The sequence below is a fragment of the Camelus bactrianus genome, chromosome 23 (genome assembly GCF_048773025.1).
Source record: "Camelus bactrianus isolate YW-2024 breed Bactrian camel chromosome 23, ASM4877302v1, whole genome shotgun sequence".
Taxonomy (NCBI): domain Eukaryota; kingdom Metazoa; phylum Chordata; class Mammalia; order Artiodactyla; family Camelidae; genus Camelus; species Camelus bactrianus.
In genome coordinates, this window is record NC_133561.1 from 33,566,364 (window position 1) to 33,589,276 (window position 22,913).

The following is a 22,913-nucleotide window of genomic DNA, read 5'->3' on the forward strand; positions in this document are numbered from 1 at the left end:
TGGAGATTGCTTACTTAATCTTACATTTGTTTTATACTTGTGTGAAGTAGTTACATAATTCTAAAGTCAAATGTACAAAACAAGGTCTATTCATAGAAGTCCAGCTTCTAGTCCTATAACTTCCACCCTGTTGCCTCCTTCTTAACCCCACAGGTAACTTCTCTGATTTTTGGTTTAGCCTTCTGTTTGTTTCTTTAAAATATAATCAAATGTATAATGTATTCATACCCTTACTCTCCTGGATAAGTGCTACTTTCCTATATTTATCTATATACACATTATACACTCTTTTTTCCATCTTGCTTATTTTTACTTAACAGCCTAACTTGGATATTATTCCATAGTAGTATCTCTATAAAGATACTCTTTTTTCTTCCCTTCCTTTCCTTCTTCCTTTCTTTCTTTTTCCCCTCCTTTCTTTTTACAGTGCATGGTACAGCATTGTGTGGATGTATTAGAGAACTCTTTTTTTTTAAATACTTTTATTTGTTTATTGAATATTTTATTTTTTTATTTTGGGGGGAGATAATTAGGTTTTTTTTTAATTCAAAAAATTTTGGTGGTGGGGAGGTAATTAGGTTTTATTTATTTATCTTTGATGGAGGTACTGGGGATCGAACCCAGGACCTTATGCGTGTTCAGCATGCACTCTACTGCTGAGCTATACCCTCCCCACTGTTAGAGAACTTTCTGAATTGTATAGACTATCAACAGATACTCATTTGTTGAATGGGGCCTTAAAGATAGGTGGGGCTTTAAATAGATGGGGAAAGAGGATGCTCTGGGTTCGGGCAGTAGTGAGCAGAAGTCCGGGCTCTAGATGTGAATGAGAGAGCCAGGGCATTGTGAGTAAGCCGGCAGGCTGTGCGCAGAAAGATCATGTGAGTGCAGGCTGGAAACGAACCAGAGGTCGCTTGTTGAGGGCTTTGACTACCAGACGAGAAAGTTGATTGTTTTTAAAGCACTGCTTTCAACCACTGATATGTCTATTCAGAAACTTTTCGTGGTTCCCCAGTGACAGGATTGTGAAGAAGTTTGGGACATCTGAACTGTGCTTCCAGACTACTCTGCTTAGAGAAAAAAATGTATGGTGACTTCAAGGTGTGGGGGAGATAGGGATTTAAATTAGATACTGGCAGTGGCCAAAGAAGGTTTTAAATTTGGTGGTTGAACAGTTAGGACTTGTTCCCTGCCTTTTATTTTCTAAGGTGGGGGAGTAGGAGGAGGGAAGGGAGAAAGGAGCAGCAAAGATATGTGTAATTCCAGTCTGAGTTCAGGAGCAGGTGGTGGCATCAGGACCCATCCCTCCCTTCCATACAGTGACAGTGACACATTTTCCCTGCATTTTCTTTGGGAGAGAAGACAAGGCAATGGATGGTGGTTTAGGCTGTAGAATTTGTGCGGTCATTGTGCCCCCTAGTGTTTATGCCGAGTTCTTGGAGGTCACACGATGGAGTCCGGGTTCAGAACGTAGCTAAACTCTGCTTTGTCCAGTTCCTCACTGTTTTCTTTCCCCTTCTTACCTCAGGGCATCGCAGGCACGGATGTGGCAAAGGAGGCATCAGACATCATCCTAACAGACGACAACTTCACCAGCATCGTGAAGGCCGTGATGTGGGGGCGGAACGTCTATGACAGCATCTCCAAGTTCCTGCAGTTCCAGCTGACTGTCAACGTGGTGGCCGTGATCGTGGCCTTCACTGGGGCCTGTATCACTCAGGTGAAGGGAGTGCGGGCTGAGCTAAGACAGGAGGGTTGAGGTGGGGGCTAAGGACCGTGGGATGTGGGGTACAGTATTGATACAGGGGAAGAAACGTAGGGCGAGAAGATGGCCGTGTCCCAGGCCTCAGTTGAATCCCTGGGACGTGCCCTGCCAAGTGTGGTCCTTGGCTTCGTGCAGGAAGGAACACAAGAGCGAGCCACAGTTAAGTAAAGATTTATTCAGAGAGATGCGCACGCCATAGACAGAGTGCAGGCTGTTTCAGGAGGCAAGAGAAAGGCCACGAGGTGTGGGGGTTGGGTGCTCAGTCTAAAGTAAAAATAGATCCACACTCCATAGTCAGAGAGGGGTCCTCTCACTCAGAAGGGGGAGCGGCCACAAGGTGTGGGGGGGGTTAGTTTTCATGGGCTTGGTAGCTTCACATGCTAACAAGTGGGAGGATTATTCCAACTACTTTGGGGCAGGGGCTGGGAATTTCCAAGAACTGGGCCATCACCCACTTTTTGACCTTTTATGGTCAGCCTCAGAACTGTCATGGCGCCTGTGGGCGTGCCATTTACCATGTTAATATTTACAATGAGTGTATAACGAAGCTCAAGGCCTACTGGGAGTCAAATCTCCCGCCCTCTTGGGCCTCAGGGCTGCTGGGAGTTGAGCCTTCCTCCGTCTTGGTGCTCATTGCCGGGTCGTTCTGTAAATGGCCGCGCCCTGCCCCCTTCCCTCCTGCCTCAGCAAGTTGACTGAGGAGCAAGGACCAGCGCTGCCGCAGTGGTGCGGGGGCAGGAGTCAGCCCTGCTCGGGCTCCCTCTGCTCGTGTGGGATGGTGACGATAAATCTACCGTTTAGCACCTACAGGTTAGCCAGCACAAGGGGCACAGAGCTGTACTGTCTCTGTTCTTCAGAAACAACCTTGCAAAGTAGGAACTATCCCCACTTTACAGGGGGAGAACCCAAGGCGCAAAGAGGGTAAATAAGTTTCTCAGTGTCACTCAGCTAATCAGAGGTGGCTGGCAGGAGGTGGGCCGTTTCAAGGGCAACGGTGTGTCTGGTGAGTGAGGAGGGGGCTGACCTCCAAGGGAAGCTAAGAGGGCTGGTGCTCTTCCCACCAGGACTCCCCCTTGAAAGCCGTGCAGATGCTGTGGGTTAATCTCATCATGGACACTTTCGCCTCGTTGGCCCTGGCCACCGAGCCCCCTACGGATTCTCTGCTGAAGCGTCGCCCCTACGGCCGGAACAAGCCTCTGATCTCGCGCACTATGATGAAGAACATTTTGGGCCACGCAGTTTATCAGCTCACTGTCATCTTCTTCCTCGTCTTTGCTGGTGAGCCGAGGGCGGGGAGGGGTCGGGGGCGGCAGCCGGAGTGTTAGATGGCGATGGGGACAGAGTGACCCGAGGAGAGAAAGTAGCACGAGACGGGGGAGTAACCGCAGCTTCGCTTGCTGCGCGCATCCTCGGTTCCCCCCGCGTGGTACACTCTGCAGTTTTACGTTCTCCTCTTAAGGATCTCACAAGGGTGGCTTTGTGATAACTGTTTGGTTTTTTTTGTTTTTTTAGATCATAAAACTGAAGCTCAGGTCACATCATGAGTAAATAGTGGTACTAAGATTCAAATCTTTGTCTGCCTGACTCTAGGGCCCCTACTTCTGCCGCCATGGGCAGCAGTTAGCCCTGCTCGGGCTCCGTCTGCTCGTGTGGGATGGCAGTCATTTACCTACCATTTAGCGTTTCAGTGGAGCAGAGAGAGAGCACCAGATACGTGAGACCAGGACTAACACTGAAACTGCTGGGCAACTGTTGTAGCTCAGATACTGACCTGCTAGCATGGACCCCAGCCCTAAGCCGCCAGTGAGGTCGGTGTGCTCTGACTCAACCTGAGCCCTCATTGAGAGCTGCTTATCCTCCAATGCGTCCCTTCTCCCAACTAGGTGAGAAGTTTTTTGACATCGATAGTGGGAGGTTGGCACCCCTCCATTCACCTCCCAGCCAGCACTATACCATCGTCTTCAACACCTTCGTGCTGATGCAACTCTTCAATGAAATCAACTCCCGCAAGATCCACGGAGAGAGGAATGTCTTTTCAGGCATCTTCCACAACCTCATCTTCTGCTCTGTTGTCTTGGGCACATTTGTCAGCCAGGTGAGAGTCTGGCTGCATTTGAGCTAGTGGGTCTGGGATGATCCAGGCTGGATGCTGGGAGCCAGGATTCCCTAAGTGCCCAGGAAAAGGAGTAGGGGGGAAATGGGGACTTGGGCTGTGGTTTGAACATGTTCCCGATTGGCTCCCATCTGTACATTGTTCTAGAATTGGACCCTGCTGTGCCAGGTGCTCCAGTGCAAGGCAGCATGTTGGTAAAAAATAAAACTCACAGAATCCTTTCATTATCTTTCTAAAAGAGGAATGTCATGCAGTGACCAGGAGGAAGGTCATGGTCTTCTAAACCCTTTCCATGTTTCCTGCCAGCATACTTGAAACATATGTGCACGTGCTGCGAGGATCCTCTCCCTGCCCCCGCCCCTTTGTTTTGAAAGGGCTTCATGATAGAAAATGCTACACAAGAAGAGATGGGATGGTGCGCGGGTGGTTGACAGATAAACCTGGCCTGCGCTCCTCCTGTGGGAACTGGGATCAAGGACGTGGCTGCCCCGGTGGTGAAAGGCTTGAGCCCCTTCCTTGTCCCTGTTACCAGGGCATCTGCTGATTCAAGAGAGTTTGACAGAAGAGCTCCTGCTTCACCCCTCGGCGGGGTGACCCCTGATTGACCCCCCTCCTAAATTCCTCTTCTGCATCACTGTCCCTTCTCTTTGTCACCCACTGGCTGCAGTCACAAGAAGCCCCCAGCCCTTGCATTAATAATGTTCATAGTAACTGGTCTGTTGCCCCATCAGAGTGCTCTGTTGGGACTGTGTGTGTCTGTCTTGCCTCCTCCCCACCTGGATCTCCTCTTTCTCCTTCCCCAACAAGCAGACCAGGGTTTGCACCACGGGGATCCTGGGCCAGGGAGCTGGCGTGGCGTTGGTGGTCCTGACTGGAGGGCTGGCTCGCTGTCACTCACCTCCCTGATGCTGGGCTGCCTCCTCCTCTGTTCTAGATTCTCATTGTGGAATTCGGGGGGAAGCCCTTCAGCTGTACGAAGCTCACCCTGTCCCAGTGGTTCTGGTGTCTCTTCATCGGCATCGGAGAGCTGCTGTGGGCCCAGGTGAGTGCGCGCACGCGCTCCCTGCGCGCTCACACGGCCAGCGGACCTCCTCTCCTCTCCGTGAGATGGAACAAGCAGCCGTGGAGACTTGCGGCCCCTCGCTTCGTGTTCTCCTTCCTTCTCCTCTCCACCACCCAGCAATCGAGTTCTCTCCATCTCGTAGGACCCCAAAGTGGGAATGATCAGTACCCACCACTTCAGAGGCTCTGATTTCTTCCCTAATCCTGCCTGGGGACAGGCAAATCCCTTAGCTTCTCTGAGATGGCAATGGAAATTTTCAATGGAATTTTGCTTAAAAAAGAGAAATCAAGGGTCTTAGAAGTAGAAAGCATATGTCTTTAATGAAGCCACAGTCTGGCCGTGGGCCGCCGGGCTGTCATAGTTTAGGGCTCTGTTGCTGCGTCTGTTTCTCACCGTAGCCTTATCTGGGATGGATGCCTGACTGTCACCTAAGATAAATCCAGACTCACAAGAGCTCTGGAGAAGCAGGATGGCATATGGTTCAAAGCACGGACTTTGGAACTGACTACTTCGGTTTGAATCCCAGTTCTCCTTTTCCCACGTTGAGTCACGCTGAGCAAGTTTCGTAACAGCTCCGCCTCCGTGTCCTCAGCTTAGGAGAGCAGGGTCGTTGTCAGCCATTGTTAACCAGCAAAGTTGTTCGATACAGAAATGACTTCAAACAATGTCTAGTTCTCTGTAAGTATTCGGTAAGTGTTAGCTATTAGTATTATAATCATATGATCAGCTTTGGTGAGAGTTTCATTCCTTCCCTAGTAACAATTTGCAAGTCTCCCTCATCCTCAGCGCTGGCCTGGGCTGTGTCTCTGCTTTGCAGACCCCACGTCTCTACTCACTGGGGCCCAGCTGGGCAATGGAGGCTTTGCTCTAACTGGCCCCAAAGGTCCCCCCCAGGACTGCAGGCTTTCCCCACAGACCCATTAGTTGTGTCTTTCATACCTCCTGGATGCCTCCATCATTAACCCCATCCCGGTTCCTAACGGAAGTCCCTCCACCCTGTTCTGTTTGCTGAAGTTTGCTTACCACTGGGTCCCCAAAGCACGTCTACACTTGGGTGAACTTTGGTTGTTTCTCTACTGTTGGGAACTCTGATCTCTAGGTCTAGTCTCACATGTGGCCATGTGGCCTTGATGCCAGCTAACAACTTCCTTCTGCATCACAACTGCTCCTTCCAACATCCAAAAGCAGAATTCTGGCATTCTTTCTCTTTCCAAGCACTTGGCTCCATACTAGACCGCTCATACAGTCCGTCCCTCCCACCCGCCCCGCCTACTCCTCATCCTGTCCGTGAGGGAGAACTGAGTGACTGACTTTGAATTGCAAGCCTGACCTACTGCACCACGTCTTCTGATAATACTTGTACGTCCCTTCGTCCAGGGGCTGTCCCACCCACTTCCTCACCCCAGGCCCAAGAAGACGTCTAGTATCCCCTCGCTATAGCTTCATAAAACAGGAATGACTTCGCACATGGTAACTAAGAAGAGGGTCGCTCCCCTTCAACACCCTGCTTTTCCTCCTGGCTGTACACGTGCACTGTGACCATCCTGTCCCCAGACTTGTTTCCGCCCAGGTCCTTGTCTCTGTCCCTTCCTGCTCTGTACCAGGCTCTATGGTCCTACTTCTCTTAAGAGACAGATGGCAAAATGAAAAGAAGATCTGAGCCAGAAGGAGGAGAATGAAGTCTATAACAAGGCGGATGGCTGGTCTAATGCTAGACTGTGAGTTCTCTTTTCTACGTCCACAGAAAACCTTCCTCAGGGCCTGACAGCTGGTAGGCACTTGGCAAATGCTTGCCTGAACCGGCTGGCACCCTCCTCACTGCTCCTGCAGTGGCGAGGGTGATAGGACAGAGAGAGACCTACGCAAGGGCCTGACGCACGTCAGTGAGCGCCAGCTCTTCTCACCCTGAGTCTGGTGTCTCCCCTTCTCCTCAGATCATCTCCACGATACCTACCCAATCCCTGAAGTTCCTGAAGGAAGCTGGGCATGGCACCACCAAAGAGGAGATCACCAAGGATGCTGAGGGGCTGGATGAGATTGACCATGCGGAGATGGAGCTACGCCGAGGCCAGATCCTCTGGTTCCGGGGCCTGAACCGCATCCAGACTCAGGTACTCCTCACCTGTCCTCGCCCTGTCTCTTTCGGGAGGTGTTAGGAGGGCAGCAGTTCTTGGTGGCCAACATCTCTCCCCTTCCCTTGCTTTGGGACAGACAGAGGGGCGTAGAGGTATGGGCTCCTTCGAGAGGAGAGTAATCATAGCGCCTAGAGCACAGGACACTTAACTGCTAGCGTAGTCCTTTAGCTTTGGGTTCGTCTAAAGCCCACTTCCCACCGTCCATCGGGTGGGCAAGCTTCCTGCATAAGGCCTCTTGCGAGCACTAAGCCTAACCTCAGGGCGGAAAATGTTCAGGGCCTTTCCCGACCCTTCAGGGGGAAGAATTTAGACAGTGTCTCTCTGCCAGCATCCCCAGCTGACATTTGATGTACATCCTCAAGCTGCGGTTAGGGTAACGTAGTTGTCATCTGGAGGGATCTTTGTAAAAGACACTCACTCTCTTGTATCTTCCCCACTCAAAACTGAAGGCCATGGTGGGGAATCTGATGGATAAGTGTGTATAAATGACAGTGGTCTTTCAGTGCCTGAGTATCTTCTACAGGATTCAGTCTTGCTTCCCAGAAAGGAAGAAGCTATAATTTCCTCAAGCCTCTCCCCTTTTTGCAATTTCTGAAATGACACAGAAACTGCTCCTGCTGCCCTTGAGCCCCCTGCATGTGGCGCTACAGGGACCCCCCGCCCCACTTTCCACGCAGCGACCGCAACACCCTCTCCCGGGTGAATGGGCTGGGCGGGCGTTGATAATGCCGACACTTACCTACACACCTCGACTGTGTTAGTCCTGAGATTTCCCGTCTCAAGAAAGTGGAAACCCCCCAAGTTCTCAAGGGTGTTCTCCAGAGAACAGGTCTGTTCCTCTCTAGAGATCCCAGAAGTAAACTCCACTCTCTCAAGTCAGCCTTGCCGAGGGTTTTGAACATTCCCTCGTCAAGCCCACCACTTCCCAGGGAAGAGAGCTGAAGCGAATAGTCTAAACACAGCGGTCCCCCACGTACCCGCGGCCCTGCCTTCCTTGGTTTCCGTTACCCACGGTCAACCGCAAGCTGAAGATATTAAATGAAAAATTCCAGAAATCAGTAACTCACCAGTTTTCAGTTGCATGCCGTTCTGAGTAACTGATGGACTCTCACGCCTCCCTACTCTGTCCTGCCCCGAACATGCGTCATTCCCATTGCCTACCGCACCCTCACTGTGTAAGCTGCCTGCCCCTTAGTCTAGGGGAAAAACATAGGATACACAGGGTTCAGTGCTGTCCACGGCATCAAGCATCCACCAGGGGTCTTGGACCGGCTCCACCCCCCCACCCCCCCCCCGGAGAAAGGGAGATGGCTGTACCAGCGAGGAATCTGTAGACAAGACAACAGACGGAAATGGGAAAGCAGGTGCTGGAGCCCCTTTCCCCTCTCTTGAGTTCCTCCTACCAGAGAGGGACATCCCTATGGGACCTCAGAGCCTGGCCAGAGTCTCCACACCTCCCCCCACGCCCCTGCCCACCCTCCAGGCTGCTGAGTCCATCACAAGCAAAGGCCTCACTGCCCAGAATACTTGGCGCCTTAGGGCCTTCCTTTAGGTCTGCTCTTTTCAAAATAACCTGTCTGCTTTTCTCCCCCTCAGGATCATCTGCCTCCTCTTCTACTGTGTAATTTTTTTCCTAGCCAGGATTTCCTCGTTCCAGTGTCTCCTGGCTCCTTGCCAGTCTCCTCTCCTGGGGCCTGAGATTCATGGATCTTCCTTCTCCTCCAACTGTCAATTCCCATTCCCTGACTCTATAACTCTCTGGTTTCACTGCCTACGTAGCTTTAGGTGTACCACCTCTCTCTGTTGGAGCGAGAGGCAGTTGGACCAGAATGGCATTAAAGCCTTAACTTAGGCAGCAAAGGCAACCTGTTAAAGATGCCATGATGAGCCGTCGCAGTGTGCACCTGACTGCACCAGCAGATGAGGCTGGCTGCTAGCGTGCATCCTGGACACCTAAAGCTCTCTCCTGGCGTCAACTCTTCAGCCTCAGCAGGGCTCTAGCAAAACTCCCTGCCAGCTGTTGATCCTTGTCATTCTTATTGGAACACTTAGGGGTGGGAGGTGTCACCAAGCTATTGTCCCATCCTGGGTTCCCTGAGTATGGGGAGAACTCAGCACTAGAAAGCAGAAGTTTGGGAAACCTGAGGGCTAGAATCCTGGGAAGGTAAATCTGGGGTCTAGTTTCGTTGTGGAAGCTGGGAACTTGTAACCCTAAGAAGCACTGAGGAAGGCGACTCCGCCACGCCTTCTGACATGTGGCTGAACCCGCCCCACATGCAAACCTCCTCCTCCAACAGGATCAGTCTCCTCCATCCCCCGGAACTGAAAACTGTCTTACGTGCCCAAGGGTGGTATTTTAGCTCAAACTTGGTCTGAATCCCGAATCTAGCCCTAAACATTTCATGGCTTCTCAGGAAGCTTTATAAATGAGAACTTGTCACAAGGTACCTGCTTTCCTACCTCCTCACGTGGGGAAATGAAGTTAGGTGGGCGGGGTCAGCACCTGTCCTGCATGGCCTTCGGTACCAAGCATGGGGACACTTTCAGGATGATTCCACCAGATCCTGAAGGATAAAGGAATTCCTTTTGATGTGTTTCCTGCTGCTTAGAAGTCAGAAATGAGGATGGTAGGTTTGACTGAGGCCCCAGATCAAGACCATTGTAGGAAAACGAATGGCATTAATTGCTTCTGTCTCTGAGGAGTAGGACCCTGAAAACCAGAGACAACTTGTGTGGGGCTAGACTCGCAGCTGCTGACCACCACCACCAACACCACCATCAGCCAACAGTTCTCCCCCCCACCCCCCAACTGCTGAGTTCCTGTCTACACCGCTGCCAGACATTTCAGGGTCTCCAGCACACAATGCTTGTAGTGGCGTTCTCCCTGAAGAGCCTGGCCACGGGGTTCCTGAGCTCCGCTCTCAGGGGCCCTGTCCACTTCCACCCAAGGAAAGGGTGTCTCAGAGAAGAACCTGGAAGACGATGAGCCTGGCAGCTCATGGGCCAGAAGCCTTCCCACCATGGGCTGCTACAGTGCCTCTGTTTAAACACATGAGTTTTTTCCCTGGAAAATCTGCAAACATACGTAGTCAATCTAGTTGGTTTAGAGGTTCCTGAGCCTCAAAATTCAGTAATATATCCTTTACCTTCTATCTTAAATTGCATACCTAATTTTTTTTTTCAAGAGTGTAGGTCAAAGCAGGTAATGAGCTGTCACTCTGTCAGGAGTCATGAGGTGGGGAAGTCTCTTTAAATTTTAGATACTTCTGGACACCAGTACACCTAAAACATCCATCGTAGGCTGAAAGGCACGAGAAGACTGGATTCTGGCTGGGTATTTAGACCCCATGGCAAAATTGTTCCTTAAATGAAGTGTGATGTGCAATTAACGTTTTTTCTCCCCTTTCCTCACCATTGCTTTATGTATGAGGGGATTTCTCTCTTTCGCTTTCCATCTCCTTTTCCCAGCTCTTTCCATCCCCCTCCTTCACCCTCCTGGACCGTCCCTTCCTCCTTTTTCTTCACCTCTTTCTGACTGTGGAGCAAAGCTGTCTCACTCTCTGATTCTTTGCAGATCGACGTAATTAACACATTCCAGATGGGAGCCTCTTTTCAGGGAGTCCCAAAGCGCCAGACCATGAGTCAACACCTTGATGTAAAACATGTTCATAGATCCTATGTCACAGTTGCACCAGTCAGATCTTCCCCCAGCACTTCTGGCGCTGCCGCTGTTTCATCTTCTACTCTAGGCAGTGAGTGATAGTCTCTTACGATGCATGATTTGCTGAAATGACCACAAGAGAGCACGTGGCATCCACTTTAACCGAATGTGGTTAGCTTTTTCTTTTGTTTTTTTCCCTTTAACCTTTGACTTAAGGACAGAAAAGTGGGGCAAATCCCACTCCAAAACCTTTTGATGTTGAAAAGCTATTAAACTGTTACCATTTTAAAGACAATAGTCCTGTTTTCTGACTTTTCCTTTGCATTGCATTCCTTCCTTGAGTTTTTTGTTTGTTTTACTTTACTTTGTTTTTAGCTTTGTTTGAGTATGTTGTCATTTCTCTCCTCTCTCCCGTCCTGTCCTCCTGCTCCTTTGAGTCTAAACTCAGTCTTCTAAGGTTAGGTGCAGGGTTAAGCCAAATGACCCGTCAAGAACTCTCTTCACTGGGGGACACATTTGAGATCTCCTGAAAAAAGAGAAAAAAAAAGCATGAAGGGAGCTACTGTTTCCATGGGGCTGTTTGATTTTGTTATTGTTGTGGGGTTTTTTTGGGGGGCGGGGGTTTGTTTTTGTTTGTTTCTTTTTTTACCAGTAGAGCTGTCATAATTGAGTCACTGTTGAACTTGGCCAATAATAATAGTCCTTTTGGCTGCCCTCCTACTGTTGGCTGACAATATTGGCCTCAAAGTTGTAGCTGACTGTGAAGAAAAGCTGTTCAGTTCAGATGCCCAGTGCTGAGCATCCCCGTTATTTTACTTTTCAGGGACTTTAAACCAAGCTCTGGTTTAAGAATCAATTCATTCACATCTGGATAGGAGAAATACATGGAAAGATCAAAATAACTTCTTTTCCTTCACTTGTTGAACTTTTTTTTTTTAGGAATTTCTGAAGAGCAACCTTTTTTCTTCTTTCTTCCTTCCTTCCTTTGTCCTTTTGCTTCTTTCTTTCATTCTTCCCCTTTCCTTCCTTCCTTCTTTCCTTCCTTCCTTCCTTCCTTCCTTCCTTCCTTCCTCCCTCCCTCCCTCCCTCTCTCCCTCTCTCCCTCTCTCTCTCTTTCTTTCTCTTTCTTTCTCTTTCTTTCTCTTTCTTTCTTTCTTTCTTTCTTTCTTTCTTTCTTTCTTTCTTTCTTTCTTTCTCTCTCTCTCTCTCTCTCTCTCTCTCTCTCTTTCTTTCTTTCTTTCTTTCTTTCTTTCTTTCTTTCTTTCTTTCTTTCTTTCTTTCTTTCTTTCTCTTTTCTTTCTTTTCTCTCTCTCTCTTTTCTTTCTTCTTTTCTCCTTTCTTCCAGTTGATTATTTCACCTATAGCCAGCACTTCATTTCTTATTTCACACAGAAAGCTTTAGGAACCCCCTTCTCAGCCAGTCAGCTGGAATGCTGCCAGAGCGCTACCTAAGATCTGGTGGATGGTTGGTAGATTATTAGGTTCTTGCTAATGCTTACGCCTTCCTATTTCTGGTCATTTTACCTTCCTTAAGTGGGACGCAGGTTCTTTGCTGACAGTGCTATTAAGATACTTGGTGAAGGAGCCTCTCTGTATGAAGTGTATTGTGGGCTTCAAATATCTGAGTGTTTAGTCTATTTCTCCCTCCCCTAGTTCCAGCGACCCCCGCCCCAGGGTTGGCAGGTGGGGCAGAGAAAGAACAGCTGCGTTGTCTGCGGGTCACTTGATTGTGCGTGTGGAGGTTGACAGACTTAGACTATCTGCTGTCTTTTTGGCCGATTCTAAGTGTTCTCATGTGAGGGGCAGAGGGAGAGGACATTTATATAGATACATATTTAGGCCCAAAGGCAGTCAAAGAACTAAGTAAGTCTTACTCTGCAAATAGGCAAGGTTTTCTCTCCCTAATCCTTCCATATTCCTCTCCTGTTGCCCTTTTTCCTCCAGCTTTGCCCTATCCTTCCAACTGGTTTCTGTTCTTTTTTTTGTCATGCCTCTCTGTTAGGAAGGGTTAGTGTCAGCTGCCTTCGTGATTTGAAGGTGGAAGGAGACTAAGCAGCAGACAGCCCACTGGGCGCACGTGGATTTGCTGGTGGAGGGTGTGGCTCCAACCCTCAGAGACTGGGAAATCAGGGGAGGCCGGCCACACCTGCCCTTCCTCCAGCTCGGCCTCCTTGCTTGGAGGTCCTAGGAGTTACAGGCGTGCACCTGAAAACCCCCTTTCCCACTCCAGACTTCCAAACGAGTTCAATTATTTATCTAACCTTCAGAAGATAAATCTCTTAAGATTTTGCTCTATAAGAACGTCCCTAAACCCTTCTCTTCCCCTGGTTTCTGAAAAATGTGCAGAAAACTTAAGAATTTAAGCTGCGGAAATGGAGTCCTCATCTGCCCATTCATTGAGCTCCAGAGAGTGGCCCTGAGCGCTCATACCTAACCTGAGGTCCAGCCTGCTTGGGGAGAGTCATGAGAAAGAACTGCCCTTCTGTCATCCACTCTCATCTGTAGGACAGGGACCCCAAAAAGGCATCTCCCAGAGACTTGGGAAGATGACGACCGGGGAAGGAAGGGTTGATTGGCTGAGTGGAGAGTGCCTGAAACTTTCACAGCACCCGCCTCACTGTCTGTGTCTTGTTTCCCATACGCTGCTCATGCATCAGGCGCCATGCATCGGGGAGGGTAGATGTCACCACCTGGGGTGGGTTGGTGGCGATGTAGCTGTATGACAGCTCATCAGCATGTGTTATGTAGTCTCTGGACCAGTGTTGGAGTTGAGGAGCACAACCCATGGCCTATACGCACCTCACCCTTCTCTCCACCCGCCCAGCCACCAGATGGTTCTCCTTAGCTCACTGACTCCTCTTCCCGTGAGCTTCCCGAAGTCCTGCAATCTAGCTGGATGGCTGTTCCTTGCTCCCCCAAAGAAGAAATTGTCCCTATTTTTTCCATCTCCATCCCCAGCTCACTTTCATGTCCCTTATGTTTGCCTGTGCCAGTGTTACTGATCACCCCAGCAGATGAGAGGAAGAGCCAGCAAACGGGGCCCCAGACCCTCACTCCAACCCGTTTTTAAAAATCTGTTTTCTAGAGTGGGCTGCACATGTAATTGTGTTAACAAAGTATTCAACTACTTCAAAAAAATAGAAGCAGGAAGTTTGAAAAATCACTGACATTGAAGATGATCAACTGATGGTATTAAGGCGCCTGTTGTCCTGTAGCATTTGTTAGCAATGCTGAGATCTCAGGAGTGAGTGAGAAGCATGAGCTGTGTTACCAGCCCTACAGGCGCCAGCATGGCTTTGGGTCCATCTCTTGACCCAGGCAAGGGAAGAGGGCCCTGGGTTTGGGCTCCCTGAATCCAAGGTGCCTTGCTCCAAGATTTGACATCGATCAAAGAAAACTTGGGACCTCCTAAAAACCAGATGGAACCTATATTCCATCTGATCTCACCTAACGAGGACAAGTAGGTCCTTACTTTCTGTGCAGCATGGTCACTGTGTGCCCGGGTTCCTTGAGTCTTCTTAGTGGAAGGTGCTGAGCTGATTCAGTTGAATCTTAAAGAGTCCTTTGCCTCCTGAGCTCTGAGCACCCTCCGTCCTGGGTGGGGCAGCCAGTGTGTTGTGGAGTGAGGCAAGGTCAGGCAAGCCTTAGCGACAGGGACACAACTTCAGTGCACCTGCCTTGTGCATTGTTCTGGAGGTTTTCTACAGTGATAGGAAACACTGGGACAAGCGATCTGGCCGGCGTATCTGCCTGCCGCTTTGTGTGCTCTGCTGTCTCCACATTCCTGCCTCTTCTCCAGGAACATGCTCTTTGCTTAAAGAGCAGAGTCATGAAAGATGTGCCCTGCCCCAGCCCTCATCATGTCTCCGTAGCTCCGTCCTCACCTCCACAGCTTCTCCTGTGTCACTTCCATTTCTTTTCTGAGGGAAGAACTTTGGGACCAGACTAGGATCGGCCACCTCCCAACAACCAACACAGCCCCACAACCGCTTTCTTCTCCCCTGGCCTCTCTCCCCGACCTCTCAAGATCCAGCCTTCTCCCCCACCTCAATTCTGCCAACTCAAGTTCTAAACCATACCTCAGAGAGACCTGCAGGTCCGAAATGCAGCTCCCAAAGGAGCTGGAACCTGTGGATAAGGCAGAGGCTGGGCACAGGGATTAATTACGGTCCATTCTCCCCTCTTCTCTAAAGTGACTCAACCCCTTCCTCTGTTGTGCAGTAGAACAAAGGTTTTGACACTTATAGGGCAGTGCATTTCCCTTTTCCCAGCCGACAAATTGTTTCCTCCGTCCTCTTGGACCACCCCATCAGGAAAGCCCCTTGTGTGGAGCACTGCCTCCCGGATCAGGTGGTTTCTCTCCTGGTGCCATCCTTTCCCTTCCCCACATAAGATCACGTTCGTCTTCACCATTTACAAACAGCTGGAGAAATCTGCACGACCGGGCACAGCTGCTACGCGTCAGGGACGGGGACACACGCGTCCAGCCTCGTCTGGGCTGAGAGCATGAGCCTTCCGTCAGTGCCGGGAGGAAGGCATCTTCTGATGCCTGTGTCTTACCCGCCTCTTCCGGGGGAGGGGCGGAAGGAGCGGAGTCCTGCTTTCTCCGGGGGAGGAGAACGTGGCGGAGAGTGTGGGACTGTGAGCACGTGCATGCTTCCTGACTGAAACTGCAATTGTTGGGAGCGCGCACGAGAGCTCTGCTTCCTTGCATCTGCTGACACGAGTGAGGGTCGGCTTATCTGCCTTGCTGCACGGTGTTCATGGCCACTTACCACCCAAAGTGTATTGTGTGCAAACTGATACGTGTTTGGCTCTTCGAGGGTTTCAAACAGATAACTAAACTGCAATGTGTGATTTTTCCATTCCACATTCACAAAATGTTTGGCCTCAACACGGAAGCCCACGTGTCAGAATCATCTTTTAAGTTTGGCTATTAATTTGCCCCTGGTTCTAATGTCCTTGCCCTCCATCCAAAAGAACTAACGAATCTTTTGTTTTCTGTTCCGTTTTAAGAGTGGATTGTTTGGGAATGCTAACTTTGCTTTGGATTTTCTACTTTTTGTTTTAATGCAGCTTTTGAAATATTCTAGTTGTTTGCCATGCCTCACCTTCCCCACCCCACCTCAGTGCTTGAAATTTGAGCCACGTGACATTTCTAGTGTTTCATGATCTCTTCTCATACGTTTGGTTTTGGTTTTTTGAGCAGTAGTGTTTTGTAGTTTGGGTTTTGTTTCTCTCTTCAAACCACCCAGTTCCTTGTTCTACGAGCCAATTCTCACCTCCGTGTTTTCTCACCCTCCTTTTCCTTCCCTGGCGTAGATCAAAGTGGTCAAAGCGTTCCATAGTTCCCTCCACGAAAGCATTCAGAAACCCATGAACCAGAACTCCATCCACAACTTCATGACCCACCCCGAATTCACCATAGATGAGGAGGGGCCACGGACACCACTCATGGATGAGCAAGAAGAGGAAGGTCTTGAGAAGTTTTCTAAGCCTGGGACTAGCATGGCCCCGTTGGATGGGGAGGTCACTCCATATGCCAACAGAAACAACAACGCGGTGGACTGCAGCCAAGTGCAGGTTGCTGCCTCCCACTCGGACAGCCCTCTGCACAGCCTGGAGACGTCAGTTTGAACTGGGTTCTCTGACTCCCGTTCCTGCTCACCCTGTTGCCCTTTGTATCTCTCCCTTCAGTACGGTGAGAATGGGACTTCTCACTGTCATGTCAGCTGCTCCCAAGCGTGTCTGAACCCCCACCTGACCGTGAGGAGGGAAGAGCACAGACCTACAAGGATTTTGACTTAAACTTGAGTTGGGGTTTGTACCAGGACCCTGTTCGACCCCAAGTAGGTAACGAATGGTAGAACCGACTCTTTAGGTCTATCAGTTATCACTTTTAAAGAAGTGGTGACAATCGTCTTGGCATCTACCCCAGCCCAGATGCTCCCCAGTATTCACATCTATGTCACCAGTCTCCTGATGTCTGGGTTTTTGACCCTATGCGTCTGCGCCGTTTACAAGCTCATTTAAGGGTTCAGAGCCACAAACATCCTCACATGAAATGCATTCAGGTAGGAATGGAAGGTGTAGATGCAGCTGAGGGAGTGATTGTTTTAAAACAATTTTTCCATTTTGAAAACTTACACCTAGAGTGCTTCACCTTTCCTGCCCTTCCAGCCCGACCTCCCCACAGCCTCTCGGTCTCTTGTGACCATTGTTTTCCTTGGCTTCCTTCTTTTTTTTTTTTTTTTTTAAAGTTGTAATGATTCAGAAAATGGAAAGGGCGTGGATGAATGGAGTAGACTTTAACCATCCTCCCTTATGGCCCCAGTGGAACCCTTGATTTAGTGCTAGAGGCAAATAGGTTTCTTTGCTAACAGGGTCCTTTGGAAGCAATTGAGAGCTGGTAAGAATGTGTTCCTGCTGTTGCCAGGTTATCTACTTTTAAAACATTTTGATTTTGAAAATATGCATCCAAAGTGGGAAGCTCCAGTGACACTTTGCTGACTTAAAGGAGCAAAGGGCCCACCCTGAGAAGCCCCTCTCCTCCCTCCCTCCCTCAATGGGGTGAGGTGGAGCCACGTCTGCAGGACCTCTAATGTTCCTCCTTGCTGATGGTGATGTGCGCTCTCCTGTGCAGGGGTCAACTCATGTCTGCCAATTCCTGTCTCCTACGAGATAAGTGAAGCCTGCCCTGCTCTTCCTTGAGTGGTGGGAGTAGGGAGAAGGGGCTCGAGGCTCTTACGAACTGCCATGTTTCCATCTGGGAGAGTCAGGTGCCCGAAACCTATCCTCTCCAGCCTTTTCTTCCTCCTCCCTCACCCTTTTCATCTGAGCTGTCCTAGGATGGAAGAATTAAAGGAGCAGTCCCCCTGACACATCCCATTACTACACAATCCACCAGATTTGATTTGGGTTTGTAAAGGTTCCATGCTTCAGCGATCTTTTCTCTGTCTTAAATGCTCATGGGGGAAAAAACAGCTCAACCCAAGCTGTTAGGTGTTCACATATATATTTATTAATTACATTGGAAGATTTAGTTCTGTCGAATCTTGTATTACCTCAGATCAGTTTTTAGAATAAACTCTGGAGGCTGTTTTTTCATTCCTGCTCCCAAAAGACTCTCATGGTGCCTGTTTAAAGTCAATGGTTGTGTGTGTGTATTCTAGTTTCCATAGTAAGAGAGGAAACAGAAATATGCAAAAAAATAGTTTTCTTTAGATCATAAACTGATATTTTTTGAGTTAGCCATATGTATTTTGTTTAAAGGAATTAAAATAAAGTGCTGTCGTGTAAGCCTGGGGAGGGGAGCACATAACCAGCTGTTAGACATGACAGGTCTTGTCATTTTGTCATTGGTTTTAAAACCAATGCACCATATTCCTTTTCTCCAAACAGCCATCTTTATACTGAAGGGGAAAAAAAAATTCGTTGGGTTCTAGAATTTTTTAATATAAATTTTGTTGACATGGAATTAAGTTGAAGTGTTTATGTGCATGTTTTTTTATGTAAGTTTTTTTTTTTCTATTTAGTTTCAGTGATCCAGCTGACAGTAAATAAATATGGAAGAAGTTAATAAAGTTTCCCCCCAAAATGGTGCTTTGGATCTGAAAAGTCTGATGGGGAAAAGGGAAAAATATTATCCTAGATTCTTCTCTTGAAAAACCTAGAAAAATGGGCAGTAGATCACTGCTGGGAAGGAATGCATCCAGGAAGAAGGGACAGCCGGCAGGAAGCGAGTGTGCACCCCCATGGAGATGGGTACCAGGCACTAGTGATCAGGACCAGGGACCTCGGTTAGACTTGCAGTTTGTGAACAGCTGTCAGAGTGGTACCCACGACACCGGCTGCCAGGATGCTCTGATTGGGGGTTTGCATTTTTTATGGTTCTTTTACCTCCTGTTGCCCCTGGATTTTTCCATTAGTGATTTTTTTTTTTTTTTTTTTGGCAAGGATCTGATTTGAGATTTCTTCCCCTCCCCTAGAAAAGTTTCATACAATCTATTAGACGAGAGATAGAACTCTAAGTGGAAAAATAAAGGCTGGTTCTAGCCCTAGATGACAGTATGGGGGCTAGGTCCTTCCCAGAGGTGTCCTCTGCCCTCTGAAATGACTCCCTCATGTCTAAGGCGGTAGAGACACCACTGAGAAGTCCCTCTGGCACTTGTAAGTTCTTTGAGGCTTGGCTTTCTTCTCCCAGCTGAGCTTCAGAAGGGAGAGCTTGCCCAGTGAAATCTGAGTGATTACCTCACTGCCGAAAACCCAGAGGGCCGTGGCAAGCTCACGTGTGCCGGACACCTCTAAATACATCACCTCCTTTCTCGCTTGCTTTCCTTGCCTAGTGATCGAAGCAGCCTATGATGCCAACACAGGGTGCACCCTTCCTCACTCCTCACTCCTCGGAACTGGGGACCACCTCACTGTGGGGGGGAGGCGGGGAGGCGAGGGGCACTTCTAAATGCCTGCTCTTCTTAAGCCATTCCAGCCTCTTCCTCAGAATAGACCAGACACCCTTGCGCTGAGCTCAGTGCCGGCCTTTACCTTCCCGGCCCTGCCGTCAGGTCTGCAGTCCGCTTTCCTCCGAGACGGAGGGAGGGGGGCCCCCCCGATGGAACTGGCCTTTGGTTCATGTCTTTTCCCCATATGTGAATGTGCCGTGTGTATGTGCCAACAAACCTCGCTCTGTTCTTTTCAAATCAGCACGCAGATAGGAATTTTGAGTTTCTTTCTTTCTTTCTTTCTTTCTTTCTTTCTTTCTTTCTTTCTTTCTTTTTTTAAGTAACTAGTATAACAAGCACTGGTATTTTTTATAAAAGGGAAAAACAAGACAAAAGATTGGCCTTTGTGGTCTGCATGACTTAACAAACAAATGATGATATCAAAGCAATGCGTACCCCAGTGTGTGTTGCCATGATTTGCAGTTCAGGCAAACAGGGCGCCCCACCTGCATTTGCATTTTGATATTATTTAAGCTCTCTGTATAATGTTTTGCATGTAGTTATATGATTCTTAGGAAAAAAATATGCTATAAATTGGCAAATCTGAAATTCAAATATGTTGTTCCACTGAGACGGGAAAAATAGAAGGGGAGTTTTGAAAAAAAAGGGGAAAAAAAGGATACATTTTTTTGGAACCAATAAAGCTGTTGCTGATGAGCAAAAACAACACTGTTGTGCACTGAGAATAAAACCCATGCCCACTTGTAACTGTGCTGTCCTCAGTGTGTGCCCCACTCGGCTGATGGCACTGGCTGTCGAAGTGGAGAAGGGGTCTGCCACAGGCAGGCCGAGAGCCCATCTTTGCGAGCCCAGAACTCAGCTTGTCACTGGCCCCTGGCATGCTTCTCGGCCGCTGTTTCCCTCTGGTGACTTGCAGCCTGGTGCCGGCTTCCTTCCCTTGGGGGACGGCTTTGCTTTGCCCTCCTTGGTTAGAATCTACAGTCAGGGCCTTGTGAAGCTGGAGCTTTTGAGAAAGGATGAATGTGGAAGGGTAAGAAAGCGCTTGGTGGTCCTATCTTTTTTTTTTTTTTTCCTTTGCTTTATTTTTATTATTGTTGTTGTTGTTATTAACAAAATGCCTGTTGGGAAAATTGGTTTCCCTTATATTAGCTGCTGTTTCCTGCCTTTCTTGTGGGGCTCTCCAGTCCCCATCTTCCCAAAGGTGCTTTTGGGGGGGGGTTCTTTGTTTTGTTTTGTTTGAGGGGTTTTTGCTTTATTTGCCTGTTTGGGTTTTATCTGTGTGCGTGTCTGTTTCAGTCGCTCCATGTTCCCTGGGTCTCTAGCATGACTGATATGAGGCCTTAGTTTCAGGTCAAAACAGCTTCCTGGCAGGTCATTTGGGTTCTGAGCTTTCATATCGCCTTCCCAGTACCCAGAACGCCTTCCAGCAATTCTCACCTAGATGCACAGTCAAGTTCCCTACTCTGTTTTAAAACATTGAGGAAAGAAAGAACTTCGTCAGCTTGCCAGGATCTTTTAGGAAAGTATGATGTTGAAGAACACAGACTCTCCCAGCTGTTTGAACAGGCTGGTTCCAAAGGAGCCATCAGCCTTGGTTGAAAAGTCTTCTGTAGTGAGAAGTCTTAGCCCCGTGTTTCTTCACTGTCCCAGGCTGCCCTCCACAGGCACAGCCACCCTGCCCGCTTAGTTCCTTTGAAATATATGAGGGAGAAAATAATTAATAACCAAACAAACAAACGGGGCTGGGACTTACTGACAACAGAAATCATTCACAATACAGAACTGACGTCTTGTTAATTCCATTGTAGCTTCCCTCCCAAATACCGTCCCTAAAAAAGGGGTGCAGAACACGCACACACATACGCACACACAATACACACGCGTGCGCGCGTGCACACACACCCCCCCCCCCCTTACAGTCTTTTCTAAAGTCGGGCCGTGTATTTCTCCTCTTAGTCTCACCTTGCCTTTCTTGGGCCTGTGTCTCTCTGCTGTGCCAAACAGGATCTTAAGAATCCATGCCTCCTAACTCCAGCATGTGCAGTAAAGCGTGGAGAAAAGTGAGCTTTAAAGTAGCCTTCTGCAGAGACCAGCCCATCCTAAGGCGTTGGTTTAATGCCTTAGGATGGTGAAGCCAGCTCAGCTCCTCAGGCCTGAGTAACCATGTGGAAAAAAGCAGGCTCCTTTCTTCCGTCTTTCCCTCCCCACAGTTCTAAAAAATATTATTTCTTTGCCCTCCATCTTTTTTTTCCTTTTTTTTTTAATTATTTTTTAATTTGCCTTCTTTTTTTTAATTCAAGTATAGTCATTTTACAATGTTGTGTCAATTTCTGGCTTACAGCATAATGTTTTAGTCATACATACACATACGTATATTCATTTTCATATTCTTTTTCATCAGAAGTTACCACAAGATACTGACTACAGCTCTCTGTGCCATACAGCATAAACTTGCTGTTCATCTGTTTTATATACAGTAGTTGGTATCTGCAAATCTCGAACTCCCAGTGCCCTCAGTCTTTAATAATCGCTTCAGAGTCTCCCTTTCTCAGCTACCGTATCTTCCCACTGCTGTCTCTGGGTTCCTCTGAAGCTCTCCACCAAGACTGACTGATTCTCCCTCAAGTGTACACACAACCAGGCAACTCCCTGTCTTACTCTGGCAAATACGAGGATGACTCATTGAGTACCAGTAAGCTGGGTACCAACTCCCGACCCGGGTCTCTTAGGGCCTGGCCTCCAAGTCACTGAAAGCAGGATGGAGGATACAAATGGTATGTCCTTTACAAGCAAACTTGGAAACCGTTTTGTAAATAAAACACGTGCATCTGGTGCCAGGACGCCTAGTGGGTAGGAGCCGTATCGGCCCCACATTGCAGCTGTCAGGGTCCCCATTAGGGGAGGGACGTCACACACACCTCCCACCACTGTTCCAGATGTATATACATCAACATGCAAACCATCTGTGCCCCTCCCCACGATCAGAAGCCCCTGTGCCTCAGTTTCTCCAGTGGACAACAAGGGCATTGGCTGGACACTGCGCCCTCAGCCTCCAGGAATTTCCAGCCTCACCTCAGTCTGTCAGACCCTGCCCTGGCCTGGACCAGTGCACACACCCGACCCAGGCCCTGCTCCATCCCCTGCCCACACATCCCAGGCCACCAAAGGCATCCATCCCCAGACACCAGCCACAAAAGGCACTCTGCTGTCCTGCCCGCCGTGTGTCCAGGAAAGACTGCACTGGGGAGGGAGAGGCAGGTGGGCACCCACAGCACTGAGAGGGGCCCAGGACGCTGGCAGGCATGCAGGGTTGGGAGAGCCAGTGTAATAGAGGAGAACAGATCTGGCTCTATATTGGATCTGTTCTTTCAGCTTTAACCCTGTGCCCTGTTTTCCAGTCTTAGCCTTGCCGGCTTTGCATCTTTTGTGAAACAATGTTGCCCTTAGCCTGAAATAGACAGGAGAGCCTATTCTGGGGGCTCTGACCTTTAAGGATGTTAGCACTTCTGCACTTAGGCAGAGATGGCAAGTTGCAAAATAGAGAATAACTTGGTTTGTTGCAAGTTTGCAGAGACACCATGGACTGGCCCACATGGACAGCTGTAAGAACAAACAATTCCTGCAGGAAGAAGTTTGCAACAAACAACCACACCCTCTCCCCTGTTTTTTTGTGTGTAAAAGGAGCCTGTAATCTGACTGGAGGAGGATGGTTCA

General features: G+C 48.9%; 1 protein-coding gene across 5 annotated transcripts in view; it reads left to right on the plus strand.

The window, feature by feature from the left end:
• LOC105074573 (plasma membrane calcium-transporting ATPase 4) overlaps positions 1-19,905 on the plus strand; it is a 96,630-nt gene extending 76,725 nt beyond the window's left edge. For 2 of the 5 annotated variants that reach the window (XM_074352055.1, XM_074352056.1), the window contains 7 exons: positions 1,529-1,720; positions 2,830-3,043; positions 3,649-3,860; positions 4,813-4,920; positions 6,876-7,052; positions 10,651-10,828; positions 16,060-16,234. In XM_074352055.1, coding sequence (XP_074208156.1) covers positions 1,529-1,720; positions 2,830-3,043; positions 3,649-3,860; positions 4,813-4,920; positions 6,876-7,052; positions 10,651-10,828; positions 16,060-16,085 — 1,107 coding nt within the window. In that variant the 3' untranslated portion in view covers positions 16,086-16,234. Of the gene's footprint in view, positions 1-1,528; positions 1,721-2,829; positions 3,044-3,648; positions 3,861-4,812; positions 4,921-6,875; positions 7,053-10,650; positions 10,829-16,059 lie in introns of all 5 variants that reach the window. The other 3 variants (XM_074352053.1, XM_074352054.1, XM_074352057.1) reach the window with 2 other exon arrangements.
• Positions 19,906-22,913: the final 3,008 nt, after the last annotated feature.